This window comes from Styela clava, chromosome 2, assembly GCF_964204865.1.
Source record: "Styela clava chromosome 2, kaStyClav1.hap1.2, whole genome shotgun sequence".
Classification (NCBI taxonomy): domain Eukaryota; kingdom Metazoa; phylum Chordata; class Ascidiacea; order Stolidobranchia; family Styelidae; genus Styela; species Styela clava.
In genome coordinates, this window is record NC_135251.1 from 20,381,376 (window position 1) to 20,399,661 (window position 18,286).

The 18,286-nt window shown below is 36.1% G+C and overlaps 1 protein-coding gene across 1 annotated transcript; it reads right to left on the reverse strand.

Moving 5' to 3' along the window:
- Positions 1-888: 888 nt before the first annotated feature.
- Positions 889-14,831, reverse strand: LOC120335416 (muscarinic acetylcholine receptor M2-like). The gene is made up of 2 exons (XM_039402918.2): positions 14,464-14,831; positions 889-6,325 (listed from the first exon to the last, which is right to left on the reverse strand). Exons 1-2 carry the CDS (start codon positions 14,653-14,655, stop codon positions 4,457-4,459), a joined length of 2,061 nt encoding a protein of 686 aa, XP_039258852.2. The 5' UTR covers positions 14,656-14,831; the 3' UTR covers positions 889-4,456.
- Between the last annotated feature and the right edge of the window lie 3,455 nt (positions 14,832-18,286).

Here is an 18,286-nt window from a genome sequence, read left to right on the forward strand (position 1 = left end):
TCGAACGATTTACTGGAAAATGATTTTTTCCTGGTATGCTATCAATAATCCTTTCACCAAATGAACCAACTGAGATAGAAGCGCGCATTTCATCTAACTTCGACAGCGAAGTAAGTCTGTAGAGAGATCCGTTAAGATATTTAGACTTGTTCAGAGCAAAAGGCTCTTATAAGCTTCAAGGTTGAAATAGCCAAATCAATGACGTTGATCCCTTCTGTCCTACACGTTGTGCGTTCGTTTCATATAAGGGATATACTATGTAGAAACAATGCTTGGATGAAAGTTTTGCCAGTTCATAATTATTACATCCATATGAAGAAGATTGGTATTTCGGGATCGTCTGGTCTTTTATCAGTGAGCTCCCATCAATCATTCTATTAATTTAATTAACTACTTCATGTGCAAGTGACGTACATTAAATCCTTGTCCTAATATCATTATTCGAATTCAGCGGACGATATCTCTCAAGGGTAAACAAGAATGAGGGTTAAAGGTCAAGATCTAAATGGAACGAGGCATGGAAGTGAAGGATGTACGACAATACATTGTAAACAAAGTTTTAAAATTTCATAAGTATAGCAATGTAATAGAACGGCCCGGCATCGATCAAAATAATTATGCTCAGATAATTGCACGTCGATTTCTGAGTTGGGCATTGTCCCATACGTCACCGAAATAGAGATGTATCACTGCATGTAAGCGTATTAAGGGTTTTGATCGAACCAGTTTTATCCTGTTCTGTCCAGTTGGCGGGACTATCATCCTTTGCAAGTCTGCACCCAGCGTGAACCAGCTCTGTATTCTTGCCATAATTCCTCCCTCATTGCCAGCTTTTTTGGTCTCTTGATCAACAGGTAAAAGGAGCAAATAAACATGCCAAAATTATGGTTTTTAATATTTTTATTGTTGACGTTTTGATCAAATAGGTAAATAATAACAATAAAAAAATAATGAAGAATATCGGGGAACGAAACAGATAATTTTATTGAAATTAGGAGGGGGGGGGGGTGATATTTTAGCAAAAAAAAAACATTCCTAATCCATTGCATTTTCAACACAACTCATTATATATAGCCAATGCTTGAGATCAACATTTTCATTAACGTTCATAATTTGAAAAAAATCTGGATTGAAAAAAAAATCCCCATGATAATATACCAAGGTAAACGCATATACGGTATTTGCACCAATCAACTATGATAGAACGATAAAAGCAATAACTCAAAACGAAATAGACAACATAAAATCACAAAGTGCAATATCGTTATATCAGAGATAGGGATATCAAGCAATATAATATAAATATATTTATTTGTTAGAAAGCAAACCTGTACCAATTGAATTCACATATATTCAAATAAAGCTTCAATGCATTACTTTTACGTTCATAATCACGTTTTACGTTAGGTGTTTGTTAGGCCAAAAAATGAATCCAAACTCTCGCAAATTTAGTTGATTATAGGCTACTACTGCCTGTTCAGGGTCAGTCTTAACCAGTCAGAGGACCCATGCAAAATCATTGCACAGGCCTAGATATTGATGATAACAAAAAAATAAGGTTTTGTGATAGAAAATTACTTCGTCTTTACATTTTATAATTCCTATAGTCTATAACTAAATACAAAATCAGGTTTAAAGTAACTTTACTCTACGGGCCTTGCGTGTAGAGGTTACCGTGATGTATCCTTGAAATAATGCTTTCTACATAGGACATACTCAATGATAAGAACTATCAAGCGCGGGGCCTATGGGAATGCGGGGCCCACAACGGCCAAACAGGTTGTGGTGGCCTAAGCTAAGTCAGCTTCTGTTTTCTATTGATCGTACCAATGTTTTGAACGTATTTCAATCAGTTATCCGTACTTTTGCACTCGACATAGAACACACTCAATGACAAGAATTATGAAGCGCGGGGCCTATGGTAATGCGAGGCCAATTGCGGCCGCACAGGTTGTGGCGGCTTAAGGCCGCTTCTGTTTCTATTGATCGTACCAATGTTTTTGAACGTATTCCAATCAGTTATCCGTACTTTTGCAGTACGTGGTTTGCCTCCGAAATTTTATCTGGCGTTTATCAAGATTGATTATCTATTTCGCAATGTTTTTCTTCTTGTAAATGACTAATAAACGAATTATGGATCACTTTTCCTCGGGAATTTGTACATAAACGGATGATCAATTAAACAGATATCATTGCTGGTATGTAGGGTTTTACGGCGCGTCAGATTTTGTTATGATTTATGGAGACGTTAAGCGTACGTTTTGGGTTAGTTGCAAGTATAAATTGTCTATATTCGGTATTAGGGTTGGGAAATTTTGGAATTTTACTGTGACGTCTTAAACGTAAAATTGTCAACAATGGTGATTTCAGTTTGGAACTGTTTTTTTCCGGTTCAATCACAAACATTCTTACATAATAATTAATAATAATCACAATAAGCTATGTACGCACAGAAAAAAATGCGAAACAAAAAAAATCTACCAGTGGATGGCAATACTTTAGTTCTTGCCCATCAATATGAAAAAGCATAATAAGAGTCCAAATATTTTTATACAAATGAGACTTCGCATTTCGCAGTACGAGTGTTTCAACAATGACGGCGTTGGCTCAATGGGCGGATCCAATAATATCAAAATCGTGTGCAGTCACAGAACGATAAAATATCAAAATGGCGCTTTTACGCGAGATGAAAAATTGCTCGTTTCGAAGACGTGAACAAACCGCTATTAAATAATAGCAAATCTTCAATATATTTCCACCATACATTTTTTCGAGGAAAATTCAGATAAAAGTATTAAAAGTCAAGTTACTCAACTGGATGATGGAGTCCCCAAATTTTCACCATTTTTATTATGTTGTACACATGTCCACATCGATATTTTTTTTTTATAAATATTCTAAAATAGATGGTATTAGTGTATAAAAAATCGCAATTTGATAAAGATCGAACATACTGTATTGCTCTATGATTTAAAATGTTCGATGTAGTTCCCCGCAAGACTAAACCAACAAAACTACCGTGACGAGATTCGGAGAGGATCAGTTAGTAAATTCGCGGTTATGTGGTTCTGTATATATAGTTTTATTAGACAGGTTGAGATGACAATATGACATATATGAATGAACTTCAATGACGCTATCTCATACGTGGGGTATAGACAGAACAATGGAGGGGCGGCGCAAATTTGATAAGCAAAAAATTGTCAGTAGAATTGGTCAACAATAACAATGTAAGGTTGGTACTGAAATTCGATTGTGTGGTTTAATGAGACGACTAATTCTAATTCCACGTTCGCGAAGATAGAATGAATATTAATATAGTTGCCGCGGATGCTTATTGCTCAGTATTATTAACCTTCCACGCATTACGCAAACAATTATGACGTTGTGCGTTAATCTCAATGGCGCAGGGGATATTTTGAATGCGGTTGATCGCAATTATACAAACCAAAGTGCGTTTCTTTTTCGTATATTTTGCGAGCAGTTGGTATACTAGTTATTAACTATTGTTGATAGAGACGACCGTGGAAATCCGGTATCACGAATCGATAAATAAGCCGCGAACAATCGCTTATCGTACGTTGAAACGAAAAACATCAACCACTCCACTGTTTGAGGTCAAGGTTAACTAGTATTGGGCTACAACGGAACAAAATACGTAATAAAGGACGTGCATAACATGGTTGGTCAACACTTACGACACAAGGTAAACGGTACACAGTACTAAAGAGTACCAAGTATGTAAATATTTGGAACGGACTAAAATGCATTTTGGCCAATGTGTGGTGTAGATGTTAGCACATACAAAAAAAAACGTTCGACCCAGAATATTTTTATGTTTCGTCGAAATATTTGAAAACACATTTTCCATCAGAACGATAAGAAGCTATGCAGCCAATGATATAGTTTCTACCAATAAAAATCAATTTGCCAACATTAATTTTTCGCAAACCCCCAAATTGAAGTGATTACAACAGATAATTTAAATATCTGGTCCTAATAAAAGGCTTGAGTCTGATACTATGCAATTTGTACACCATAGTCAAAATATCAATACAAATGAAAAAATAATTCCGACATGAAAATATCAAATATACTTGAATGTTAAGTCTAAAAATCGCAATTTTCTTACAATACCAATTTAGAATTTTACCTGAAATTAATTCATTCGGATTTCATGTCTATTGTTAGTTAAAATATTTCCCTCAATGTACCATAACATTACTAGTAAAATGTACCATCCTCCATTATTGTGTGGCGCCAGTCCCGATACAACTACCGACAATGCCCATAAATGGCATTTAAATGAATCCACGATAGCCAACCGAACTCTCAAGTCTTTTGGATATTATTGAGACACCGTTTCGCATTATTTGAACTCTTGGAACGAGATTCCGTATTTTTCAACCTCTTGGGTGTAAACGGTCTTCAAGCAAGCGTACCGCCTTCAAGGTGGTCACGTACTAGAACTTTCCCTCTTTTTAAAAATTGGAGACGGTGGCACAGACCGAGAAGATGAAGTTGACGGCTGCATGGAAAACGTATTCTCACCTATTCGATCTCGACGACGGGTTTGCCAACACCAACGAAACCGTCTTCTCCGATTTCCACGTTTGCTGCAGGTTAGCAAACGTATAAAAGTGTTACGAAAGGTCTTATTGCACGCCGCGTAACAAAATGGGTTCAATGTTGAATTGATGTAACATAAATAATACGCAAAATCCCAAACAGCTGTTGGTATTGTCGCCTCACATGATTTCCCGGTGCAAAAAGAAGAGTATAGGACGCAAACGTTATAGGGCAACCATGTAACGACGAATGCTAGTAAAATTGCGCTCAAAGTTCGTGCCGCCTTGCGGTCAGTCGACGGCATTTTTGCTTGACCAGAAGTGGGAGCTTCCACAGAAGATTGACTTCTCGGAATAGCTGGGGGTTTTTGAGGTGGAACAGGGAGAGAATCTCGACTTCTTTTAAATCCATCGCCCTCGCTTTTTGTCCTTCTAGCTAGACATGGTACGCGCTGATCGGACTCTTCGTCTGTAGTTATTATGATTGGTACTACAAAGTCTTTATTATGGACAGAGTTAGAATTTGCAGAATTACAGTTTGGAGAAACTGTGTCACCCTGTAAAAGAGCGCAACTTTCGCCTTTGTCCACGGGAGTCGTACCAGAACTCGATCGTCTTGACAATGTAAGAGTATGTGACTGATCACAGCAGCTGGATTCGGTATCACGTCTGTTGTAGTTTTTATCAGGAAGACTTTCTTCCATCTTTTCTCGTCGTTCGTCGGTAGTCGATGATTTAAATGTATTTCGAATTGATCCTACAATTGTCCTTTTTAGTCTTTGGAAATGGGATAGCCTCGCAGCAGTCGTTTTCCCGTCTGTTGCATTGTTGTTGACTCCGTTCATATCTGTCGAACTATTACTCAGTGACGCCGTGAAATTTACCCGAGCTTGAAGATCACGATTTTCCGTATGGCGATCCTCACAAGGTGACACGTCGCCACAAGAAGCTTCGTCCGGGTTTTCTTGTAATGGATCGGGACGCCAAATGGGCATTGCTGAAGTACGAAAACTGGATGATGGAGTCGAGTTTATCCGGCGTCTCGGAGGAGAATTATCACCAATTGATTTAACACTGGCTGACGAAGGTGCTGACTTTTGTGCGGTTGCCGCTCTTTTAACGATGGGAGATTTAGCGTTTGATATCTTATAACTTCTCAAATAATCCAAATACTGACGACATCGTCTTGTTTCCATAAATATACGCCAGTATAATATTATCATAATTAATACAGGCAGATAAAAGGCCAGTATGGCCGTCACACAGGTTATAATTGGGTTTTGAAAAAATTCAATTTGACATTGTCCGTCCTCAGCTAATCGATCTTGTACACGTGGCCATATTAATATTGCCGGTGCCCAAAGTAGCATCGAAAATATCCACGCTAAAACGATGGCAACTTTGGCCCTTGGTCGAGTTCTTTTAGATCTGTACGTGAAGGGGCGCGTGACAGAAAAGTACCGGTCGAGGCATATTAGCATCAAGTTTGCAACGGATGCCATACTGAGTGTATAATCCACACAGAGCCAAATGTCGCAGAAGATATGTCCAAAAGGCCAATACTCCGTAATCATCATGATTGGATATAAGTTCATTGAAACGACACCTATTACGAGATCTGAACACGCCAGGCTCACCAAAAATAGGTTGTTGACTGAACGGAGCCGCCGATTGCTTCTGTAGGCAATAATGACCAACAAATTTCCGCCCACTGTTACAACCATCAAAATAACAGCAGCCAGTGCGATGAACACAACCTGAAAGTACGAATGGAATGAATTAAAAAAACTTATTTTCACATTCAGGAAATCGATTAACTTGACCACGCAACAAAATCTTATTACCTAATATTTGTAAGTGAAAAATTGAAACATATGTCATTGCATATACATTGAAGTTTTTAAAATTTTCTACGAAATTTCTAAACCGGCGATAGTTATTGACGTAGAGTTGTAATAACACAATTGATGCTTAGTGTTCTATGCATACGGCTGAGGGTGTTTGTCCTCCATTTAACGTGTATTAACTGAACGAAATCCATTCCACGTATGCGCATAATCTCCATTAAACACAACACTATGTATATTAAAATAATGTTGGTATTGAAACCCCCAATAATAGAGATTATCTACAATCACAAAACATTATGTTAACAGCCGATAATGGATTATGGTGAGGCGAGGTGACACAGTGGAAAGGTTAAATAAATATTCAGATAATTGAAAGAAATGAAAAACAAATTTGGTTATCGTATGAATTGGATTTTATATGAACCGATAACATGCCGAGGACTTGCTTTTTAACGAGCTATCGAATTGCATTGTTTTGTCCATATTGCTTTCTGCGTTGGCCCAAAGTATGTCGGCCTCACCGCTTCAAAGTTTATGTCCACCCTTCAAACTACGAAGTAATAAAACAGGTAATACTGTATTAGGTATATATGTCAAAACAGGGAGATTCTGCAGATCTATAAATTGTTTTCTGCTACTTAAGCATTGTTAAAGAGATCCATAATATGCAACTACTCTACATTTATTAATATGCAAATTATGGGCAAAATTGGTAACAAATTTGAGGAATATCAATATAAATGATATTGATATGAGTGGGAATTATTTTTTAGCAAATGTTTATTTACCACTATCACCTTTTCTTCTAGAGAACAGACTTGAATATACTTTATCAATAACACGAGACTAAAATTCGCAGGAACTCCAAAAACAAACACATAAGAGCAAATAGACTATTTATTTACAAACGTTCTTAAGGTGACAGAAAATCCATTAGCATAGATAATTGATAAAATATAGCATTTTCTCCGAATGATAGGATTCGTTAGGTTTACAAAATAAATCTCGCGTGATAGTGATTTATGGTTGGCTACCACTGTCCAACAATGAATGGCATTTCCATTCTGCGTAGCCGACAAATAACTAACGATTTGCAAAGATTATGACTATACGTCATTCCAATGGGTATACACCGGGGCTACTCAACTATTTTCACCAAAGGTCCGTACACAAAATTCAAAAGTTATCGCGGTCCGGTCATTTCAAAAAATATATTTTAACCATGCAAACAAGAGTATTGTTTGACCAAATACGATAACACAATTATTTGAGCAAAACGATTCATTAGTCGACTTCGTGTCCAATAGCAAAGTTATTTTATTTATAAGTTATCAATATTTGTTCTATTTTAAATTTCAAAAACACAAGTAAAACCTGACAAATATCACGCAAAGCCCCAAAACAATTTAATGTTTACCACCTTGTCTAAAAAACTGTGAAAAATGTATCCAAGCAGCCGCTAAAACTTTGGTTTTTACGCCACTATTGACATCTTGTTGATTAGCTAATGCTAAGGGAGTAAACAAGTGAGTTGATGCTCTGAGAAACTTATATTGCTATGACAATTTTTTTCAGTGATTTGGCGAAAAATGCAAAATGCATTACACCACATTAGTGAAATAAAAAGAAACGGTGATATTCAAAGTCAAGAAGCAGTCTGCGGTCCAAATTGAATACTCCAAAGGTCAAGAAATCGTCAGCAGACGCAATAATTCTCAATTCAATGCCACACTGCCCTAAACCGCATAAGCGTAAACGAATGCAAGAGGCATGCAATAATTTCAAAGGGTTATCAACAAAGAAGTTCGGCATGATCAAGTATAAATTAAAAAATCTTGACGTCGTTTATACCGTTGGGCCGTTCATGATCATGTGTATACTATTTGATCTGGCGCGCAGTCGGTAAATATTTGGAAACGTATTTCAGGGTAACAAGTAGAGCCAGAAAGTGATAAGCGAGTAAATATGTGGTTACATTTATGAACAAAAACTATGTTGAAACACTATAAAGTTTGACATGACAAAGGCTATAAAAACGGGTTAGTTTAATTTCTCTTAGATATAATTTACTTGGTGCGCCCATTTTTCAATTTCATATAAAAAAAGTTTTCCGATGAAGATTTTAAAATAAGATAACCGGACGAAGGGGCAGCAGGATAATCAAAATAATGACCATGAACAAGCTAGGCTATCTTTTGAAAGGTAGTATCAGCGACTGGTCATAACGATTACAGGGCCCTTTGCAAAACGGATTGGGCGAGGCCCAGTCTGGGTCGTGATGAAAAAATAAAAAAATCGCTTTTACATTTTATTACCTTTTAACTGAGTACAAAATCGCGATTAAAGTAGTTCGCTATACACTCTTAACTTAGCATCACTTTCATACACCTTTGAGACCAAGAGCATGAAGGAACTCGGCGAAACAATTGCAGTGATGTACGTGGAACGAATGATAGGAAGTTCGATACACGACTCAACAAATCAACTTTCAGAAGCAACGTCGAACATCAGTGAAAAAAACGCTAATCCGCGAACAAAGTGAAAATTGATTCGGCTTAGGTAAGCATATCGACAAAAGATTAGGTATATACAAGTGAATACCAATCCCCATCAAATACCTCGAATCATCTTGCATTGTAACAGAAGCGGATAAAATATTTTCTGGTGAATGATGAAAAAACTTGAATATTATTCATTGATTATGTTGATAAAGATTTGAAGTTGGCATACAAATACAGATGAATACAGTTCGCCCAATACAGATGAACCCAAATCATCAGCACCGTATGGAATAAGACTATAGTAAGCGACGTGGAGTTGAAATGAACTTAAAAAGCGAAATTTAATGGCAAAATTAATAGAATTACTTCGACTGATGGCGAGATAATGAACCCAGAGGGCCAATTACCCGCTTCATGAGGATAGATAGGTGGTTTTTATTAACATGTTTGGTAATTAGGCGCTGCTTCCATCACGAAAATGACATTACGTTGAAACGAGATAAGATGAACTTTAAAGCTGGGATACTGCTTTGCCCCAGAAAGGGAGTGAAGGAAGTGCACAAGTTTTCATTTGGAATTTATATCTTTTGGAACAATAATAAATACACTATTGGATACAGAATATTATTGATATACATTATTCAGAACTCACGACTCATAAAAAGTTTTGATATCCATTTATTTCTATGACCATTAAAATGATTTTAATAACACAAGGATGCAGTGTCTCAAGAGGGTTGTTTCATCGGCTAGCATTTCATCTCTGCAGGTCACAGTTGCCAGTGACCTGTCATAACATGAAAATGATCATTATATTGTTATATGTCAACATGGTCATAACCAGTGAATTTCAAATGACATTTAAGTAGACTAATATATCGATATATGATACTTAAACGATGCAGAAATGAACGAAAGAAAAAATTTGTGGAGAATATTTGCACTAAAATCACAGTTAGGTTGGCAATTGAGGACCAACTGGTACAGAATGTAGAAGATATTGTGTTGTGACTCGTGTAAATTCATCAAAGGCCACATTCATCGCACCGTAATCTTTAGTCCTCTGAGGAATACGACATTAACTTGAAAAATAGCCAAAATAGAGTAATATGCCTTCATGGATGGCATACATGCCAAGATGGCAAGTTTGATCATAACTACGTATACCCAAGGGAAAATGGGGTCAAGGCAACAAACTAAGCAGACGACATTTTGTAATATCTGGCAAGATGATTCTAATGCGGGAAACTGTCGCCAGCATTGATTGTGACTTAGATTGATACTTTTGATTACATATACTATGAACTATTTCCAAATTTTGGTTACTACCGCATCACCACTTGGTATTATGTGAACCGAATGCAAAAAAACAATGTTAGCATACTAAAATAATGATGAAACATATATTGGCACATTACCAAGAATGAATCACAAGCCGCTAAAAAGTATAGATGTTGAAAAACATATTGTACAATTTCTTTTTATGAAATATGGTTTGGAAGATAATGGAAGGCGAAATAATTTCATTTCAAATTTTAAGAACGATTTCTGATCAAAAATGCTCTGTAACATGGGGTATCCCCACCATCAGCTGTCATACTAACGTTCGACGAAGGTTGATTTTAGCAAGTGAATTTGCAAGTGAACTGTAACATGGGGTATCCCCACCATCGGCTGTCATACCAACGTTCGACAAAGGTTGATTTTAGCAAGTGAATTTGCAAACAAGTTTCCGCATTATCATCACAATCCAAACAAGTTTCTTAGCAAAAATGTTTACTGGTCAGATCAAACAAACATACTACAAGCGACAAAACGCATCGCATTTCCAGTGCTGTTAGAAGAACTTAATGGTAGAAATTATTTTCAATTTTTAAGTAATGGTACTAAGTAATTTACTAAAAAGCGTTTTTCAAATAACAAACAATAACTCAACCATATGCATGAAGATTCGCCGGCACCACATACTCGTTTGAGATATGAACTTGCAATTTGAGTGCCGTGGAAAGCTAATCGAAAATTAATTTGGTGCAACGTGCTAGCAGACAAGACAGAAACAGGGCAACTCCTGGGATGATCAACTAGACCTATTTGTTTTTTTTTCAGATTTGAATCGGTTACCCTCTATTTATCTATGTAGAACACCGCACACGGCAATAGCATACAGGTAAATGCGAGGGTGTGGGTTTCGCCTAAAACTGCGAAGGAAATTCCATACATACTTTTTAAGCTGAAAAAAATATTATTCAACAAATTATATCAGAATGCCAACATTTCATTTTTAATAAAGCATTCATTATAGGTCTTGAACTAATAAGGGTCAAATTGATTTCGATGTCTCGATTTATTGTCGTGCAGCATTGATATTGAAATTATTGGCATGCACATCCCAAAGACCTAAAGGATCGTGAGGGTTTGAAAATGTACTCTGAAAACATTGTAAATGTGGTGTGACAGTATGACGCATGCAACATACTTTGCAAAAATTTGAACAAACAGCGTCTTAGTGGTTTTATTGGTAGTCGATAACAATCCATTGCAAATAATCGATCTGGACAACACATTAGAACGGCCATTTTTACTGCGATCTTAGATGGGGAGTTTGTGTTGATATAAAACCCTAGTCACGAATAGCCAAGTCTATCCTACAGACAATTATTCAGGTGTTTTTTGTTATTTAAACGATCGAAGTTGGCACCTCTCAACACGTCGTTGGGAACAGCCAAGCTCGTCGTATCGGTGAGAAAGAGACTGAATAATAATATTTTTTGCACTGATTAAGCCGTTATTAGCACGTATCAAATATCCACCAATTTGGACATAACATATTATACGTGCCAGACATCTGTGGTACACACTGAATAATTTGAAATCAAGGGTTCCCAATGGACAAATTACTTGCTCTTCAACATCGTGAAGCAAGCTGCACGCGCCGCACGACCTTTCCCATTTGCATCTGACTTTGATTAAGGATATTTTGCCATTACGTTGAAAAACAACTACATGACTTGCATGAACTCATTTTAGATGCACGTAAGTCGTTTGGTATTACCGGAAATGGAGGAAGGAAGCAATAGAAATATGAGCAATGTTAGGCATATGCCTCAGAACGTTATTATTGTTCATGTCATGTGTCAAGATTGGTTAGTTTTGATACATACCGGTATATGCAAAACACCGTGCACGGAAACAGTAAATACTGAGTTATTTGGGGAGTAAGTTGATTTGACATTATATTTGTGAATAAACTCAAGACTGAAAAGCCCTAATTTATTAAAATTTAACAATAAAATGTCGTTGTGATATCAAAATAACATTATCAATTTCACTGTACAATTATATTGAGCAATTTTAAACAATTTTTTCACAGCAACGTTCCTTATATTTGAAACTAGCTGAAAGTATATATATATTCACAGAGCAATACTCATAAAAAGTTTCAAAAAAAGAACAATTTTCAAGTGCTGGTGCATTTTTGTACTGATTTAATTGTATAAATGGTGTGCTGATGTATATTGGAATATGCCAACTAAAGCTTTACGGCATATTGGAGTGATTTAACTCTGAATTGTCTCATGTATATCTGTGTATTCAGGATTTGTACGTTGGTTCGAAAATTTGATACATTACACAATACAGTAGTACAATACAACGAAAGTCACCAGTCATGTTTAGACAAACGTGAAATAATAAACACTTAATCGTTGAGCTCAGGCGATTTGATGAGCTCAAGAGTCTGCGACGATTTTGAGGGTGTGGTGGAGGCGGTTTAGAGAGGAGAGGCACAAACGAATGACGCAAAACGAACCCTTATGTAGGCTACCTTGCGCGTCATCAATGCTACAGTAATGGAACTCGGCTGCAAACAAGGTTCAATTAGACTAATAATACTGCATTCTCATGATGGTGGTTAATAATTACAAAACCAGAAAAAATTACAAAGAATTTTGTTTGTGTCCTAACCAATGCTCTTTCTTGTACTGAAATAATAAGTAAGAATAACACTTAAGAATCATCAAATGATTTTCTGAAAGTCTAATTTGTTTGGCCGACATTGGCTATGATGCATTCGCATTTCTGATATGTGACAAATGCAGCCTGCAAATAGTGTATCAATACATCATCCATATCCCAACAGCGGACAACTCGGCATGGTGTGACTAAGATTCGATTTTTTACTTGGACCCCGAAGCAATACATCATTATTTCAATACTACGATTAGTGTGCTTCGTTGGTTGCGGCGGCCCCATAATATCTCAAATACTGCGTGAAAGAGCAGACAGACACGATACGTGTGGGAATTAAACTTGATCACGCGGGCACGGCCTTGTCGATGTCGACACACACCTAGACTTATAAATACAGAATTATAATACATCGGCAGTTATGACCGAGATATGGACCAACGTTCAGTCGGATTACACGCAACCATAAACGATCGTACGGCGAATTAGAACCTCGTCTATCAACAAACTTAAGACGAAACATGAATTCCGCCTTGTAACGCCGGCGATAACGCCAAACACGATGGCTGAATGACGTAGTTGGGCTTTTGACCCCGATTTGAAGGCATGGATGTCAACACTCGATTTAATTTTATGCATAATTGTCTTAGAATATCAAGCGATGCAACTCTCTGACTTCATTGCAGATAAGATGGCGCGCTGGATTGTTTGACGTCTTATGTTAATATGCTCGTTTTGTATAATGCTATGCATTCAGTTATTGCGAGAAAGACTAATATAAAAAAATATGTATATATTGCTATATATTTATATATAGCAAAAAAATCAAATAATAACATATCTTGATTGTATGTCGATACGCCCAAACCACAAAAATCACAATCGTGTGGCATTTCATACAGAATAAGCCACTGAGCAGTGAAATAATAAACACAAAACGCGATTCTGTGTCAACAATAAAGCCAATTTGCCCAGATTGACGTTCAAAAACGCACATGGTACCCTTTGCCTTTTTAGTGGCATTGAGCTGTTAAATTGTTTTTTTTACAAATTTCTATTTAAGTAGATAACCGTATTCACGTAAATACTGTGGTATTTATTAATTATGTAATAATAATTATCATAAAATAAATCGCAATACACATCGATTACTTTGACGCAAGTCGGGTATTTGGTTTCATATACAGAAAACCACAAGAAAAATACCATTACATACTTAGGTATATCTGGCAATGAAGTCACTAGTTTAATCTTATTCTTGGGCGTTACTTACTCGAGAACGTAATATATCGATGAAACATATTTATATAATATATCTGATCGCGCTTTGCGGATGTTTCTTTTAACAAAGGTCAAGGGTCTTCATTTAAAAAGTATGAAAAATAATTTTTTATTTTAATAATGTAGATTTAATGACATACGACATTTGAAACCCTTTAACGTAGTGAACCGTGACTCTGAGTCCAAATCAGGATATAGCCCTGTGGGCTGGAGCGTGAACAATTTCACATTACGGTATATAAATCAATTATATAAATTAAAGAATATTACAATTTCAGACAAATTCAAGACACTTACCCCAATAACAGTATGTCTTCCCAGTCCCAATCCCTTGTGAGTATTATTGGATGCCATACTGGAGAAATCCAAGCCATCCGAAAAGGTCGGCGTAACCGTTTCGGCTAAGCTATTCGAAAATGATGATGACGACATTTCGTGTCCATTAGTTTGCTCTGACACTGAAGTCGTGGTAGTATTCTGAAATTCCATGATAGTCTATAATATGTAGTTTGACGGTAGTGATCTAAAACGTTTTTAGTTTCCGAAATCCAGTTCTTGGACTGTAAATCCGATTTTAGGCGGCTTTTTCTGCATCAACACTAGCTCTAAATCTAAACATTATGAAATGGTGTTCAAGGCTTACGCCTGCAAAAGTAAATATATATATTCATATTATATTGTTATTAATAAATCAATTCCAGATCAACTATTACAGCAGGTGGATAAGTAATGAGCTGAGCTCTTTCAGGCGATTACATCCGGGGGTGGTATGCACAAGCGGTGCAGACGTTACACAGCATTTGTGCGAAGCTTGTATCAAAATATTTTTAAACAGATAACTACATCATGCTTAAGACTTCGGTAAGGCTATGCTTACACTGCACACCCTAAATTAAATTATGACATCATCTCCTACTTGCTAAAACAGTTACTGCAATTGACTTCGCTACACCACAACAGCAATCAGTCATGCTAAGCGTAGCGAAGAGCAAGAACACGAAAAATGAGATTAAAAAACGATTAAAAAACTGTCATATTTGAAAACAATTTTTATGTTACAATCTGTCGACTAAAGCAAATATGGAATATACCAAGACTACAATTTACCGAATAGGTCGATGACATGGAACTGCTTGCTCTAAATAAGTTATAGCAAGCCATGCAAGCAAATTAGGTCAAATTGGCACACAAAAACGACTGAAATTGTTACTACCAAAATCTGGAAATTTCATAATATATATAATATAGGCAATTAGTTTTTGATGCCAATGAAAACCATTCTTCTAATTATAAAGTTCCTGTTTGACATAGTAATTATATAACCTTAGTGAGCCTCCTGCTTGTAAACTAACAGCTGTAATATCCTAAATATGAAGCGAGCTCTGGAATAAGAAGTATTTGTCAATATCATTCTGAATCAAAACAATATAATGCGGTTTTACAACCGTACAGTTCATGCATAATTTACCAAAAGCACTATAACTAACTGCAACAGGCGGTTTCGATTGTTTTACCTTTAATTATTCACTTGTTTGAACCGACTTAGATGAGATTTACATTGGATTACATTCCTACGATACCGTCAGTTTGCCCACAATGATCCGATAACCTGCTTTAAAATTACACCTTTTCCCTACTATCACAACTTTTGCATGTTTGTACGTTTGTTTGTTTTGCCGGAAAACTTTAATCAGCTAAATAGCACTGCTGCAATAACAAGCTGATGCAAGACTCGTTCTTGCCTTCAAATTGAATGTAGCATATATATTATTAAACATAATGTATATAACATATCAAATTAGGTTAATTCGATCACGATGGCGGTCTCGTCCCAGCTCATATACTGGATTAACTTCTCGTGGTTAAATGGCATGAACCTGAACTTTCGTGACGAGACGTCATAACAATGTCAGGCTGCTCGTCAAATCTCCAAAAAACATTTACCACGATTGGTAACAGGGTGATATGTTTGCTGCGTTATTCAAAACATGAACTACTACTTTACGCACCGCCATGTCACGTCACGTCCGCAATATTTGAATTCACTTAATTGCCCGAAGATTTTCTTGTGCTTCTCGAGGTATTCAATAAATACACAGACCACTTGCTACCATTTAGGTTCAAAAGGTATTTCTTTTCGTGTTGTGGAATAATGGATGACTTGACATTCTTTCAAGCGTATATTAAACATAATGACAAAAGATTCTACTGAACAAACCTCAATCGTACCGGATGGAGAATAGAAGTGTTTATTGCAAAGCAAAAAACAAAGACAAAATTTGCACGCACATAGTTTTAAAACCAAGAGCTAAATGGCCTCAAAGTTCTAAGAATCTATAACTTCAAAATTTGAAGCCGATTTACTGGCTACATTTTTCAAAGAATAATACCAACATCATCTTGACCCCATAGAAAGATGAAAATGGATGTTTATTCCGCTGTACTTCAGTGTTTAGTGTAAAAATCAAGTTCAATAACAAATTTGGCATGTCTTTTGAAAATGGAGAATTTTGACGGATTGGTAAGTAAAATAATATAGTAATATTTTCTCACGTCAGATTTCTTGGAAACGACGTTTCGGAAAACCTTTAACCCTTGCTCTTTTTCACGTGAACTACATCACTTTGCATTCAGAAATATTGGCTACGAGTTACAACGCGACGTCGATGACGTCAATGGCGGCGATATGGCAAATTGTTGTTGAGTCTCGAACAACACTTTCCAATTCCTGATTTAAATTTGAAATACTAATTTTGAGCAAGAATTTGAATTCTCGCTTAAATTACCTCAGAGAAAAATTATATCTATGACGTCATCTCTCAGACAACCGCGAAACGTCTACATTTAAGATACAATGGATGGCATTGTTTCTTTCTCAACTTTGTTGCGTATACTATAAGCCGAACGTAAAAAATTTAAATTGATAGAACTCCCGATAAAGGTCCGTGTTTAAACACTTCATGTAAACTGAAATTATTCTATGGAACATACTTAGTCTATTACAAACTGATAAATACTTTTAATACGTAGATGAAACATAATAGAAACCCTAAATCTCGATAAGCGAAACTTTAAACCCTTCCAAAACCCCAGCGGTATCAAATAACTGCCAAACACAAACGCGCGACATTTCTACGAGTCGGAACGTGTGGAATAAAATAGTAACGATGTGTGAAAGGTTTCCCAAAGATGAGCTTTTACTAACCTTTATAGAAATATTACATGAAAATTACATACACATGCAAAATTCTATTAAATTTGAAAACTGAATAAGAACTACAAAGTCGAGTTAACTATAGTTATATGTACATTCATCAGTAATGTAATTGTTCTTTGACAAAATCAGGTACAAATATGGCGTACCTGGCTTATTCCCGTTTGACTCCAAATCATGGCCTCACAAATTTTATTTTTATTTTAGACCAACATCTTTAACAAAGATGTATACCGCTCAAACGAAGATACAGGCAGGTAAAAAATACTAATTCATAAATTAATTATTATATATCTAAAAACTGAAGCTGTCGGCAAAACCAAAAAAATCCGAATACACAACCCATCTGTTTTATATCCCGAACCATATCTAAATAAAATGTTAAAGGTTTATTGAAATCAATTATTAGGCATAACATTTTTAATCTTATTCCAGTAAGAATACTGAAAACTGGTCAAACAAGAGGTCCCATTTCCAGCTCCCAAATCTTATTTGCCTTCCCAATTACATTCCACCGGAAAATTCGCGGCATTCTGAAATTTACGGTAACCACTGTATAACCAAAATTACCTTATATCAACAACACATTTGAATTGTAAACAAGTAGGGGCATACACAGGAGTTTGCGATACTATTACGATATGAATAAAAAAGTACCACCTGCAACAATGAACGTTATTGTATCTGTGATGTTTCATGTTAAACTTATTTTTGTTTACATTCTTCATTTGTAAATGGCAATAAGTAGTAGAAACTGACTCCATTCATCCTTTCTCACATTAAAAATACGTCATATAGTATTACTGCTCATAAAATTCAATTTACCTCACGATAGGATCACAGACGTTCACAAATTGCTTATTATGGGCTTACAGTATTTGATACGACTATGAAATAAGTATACGC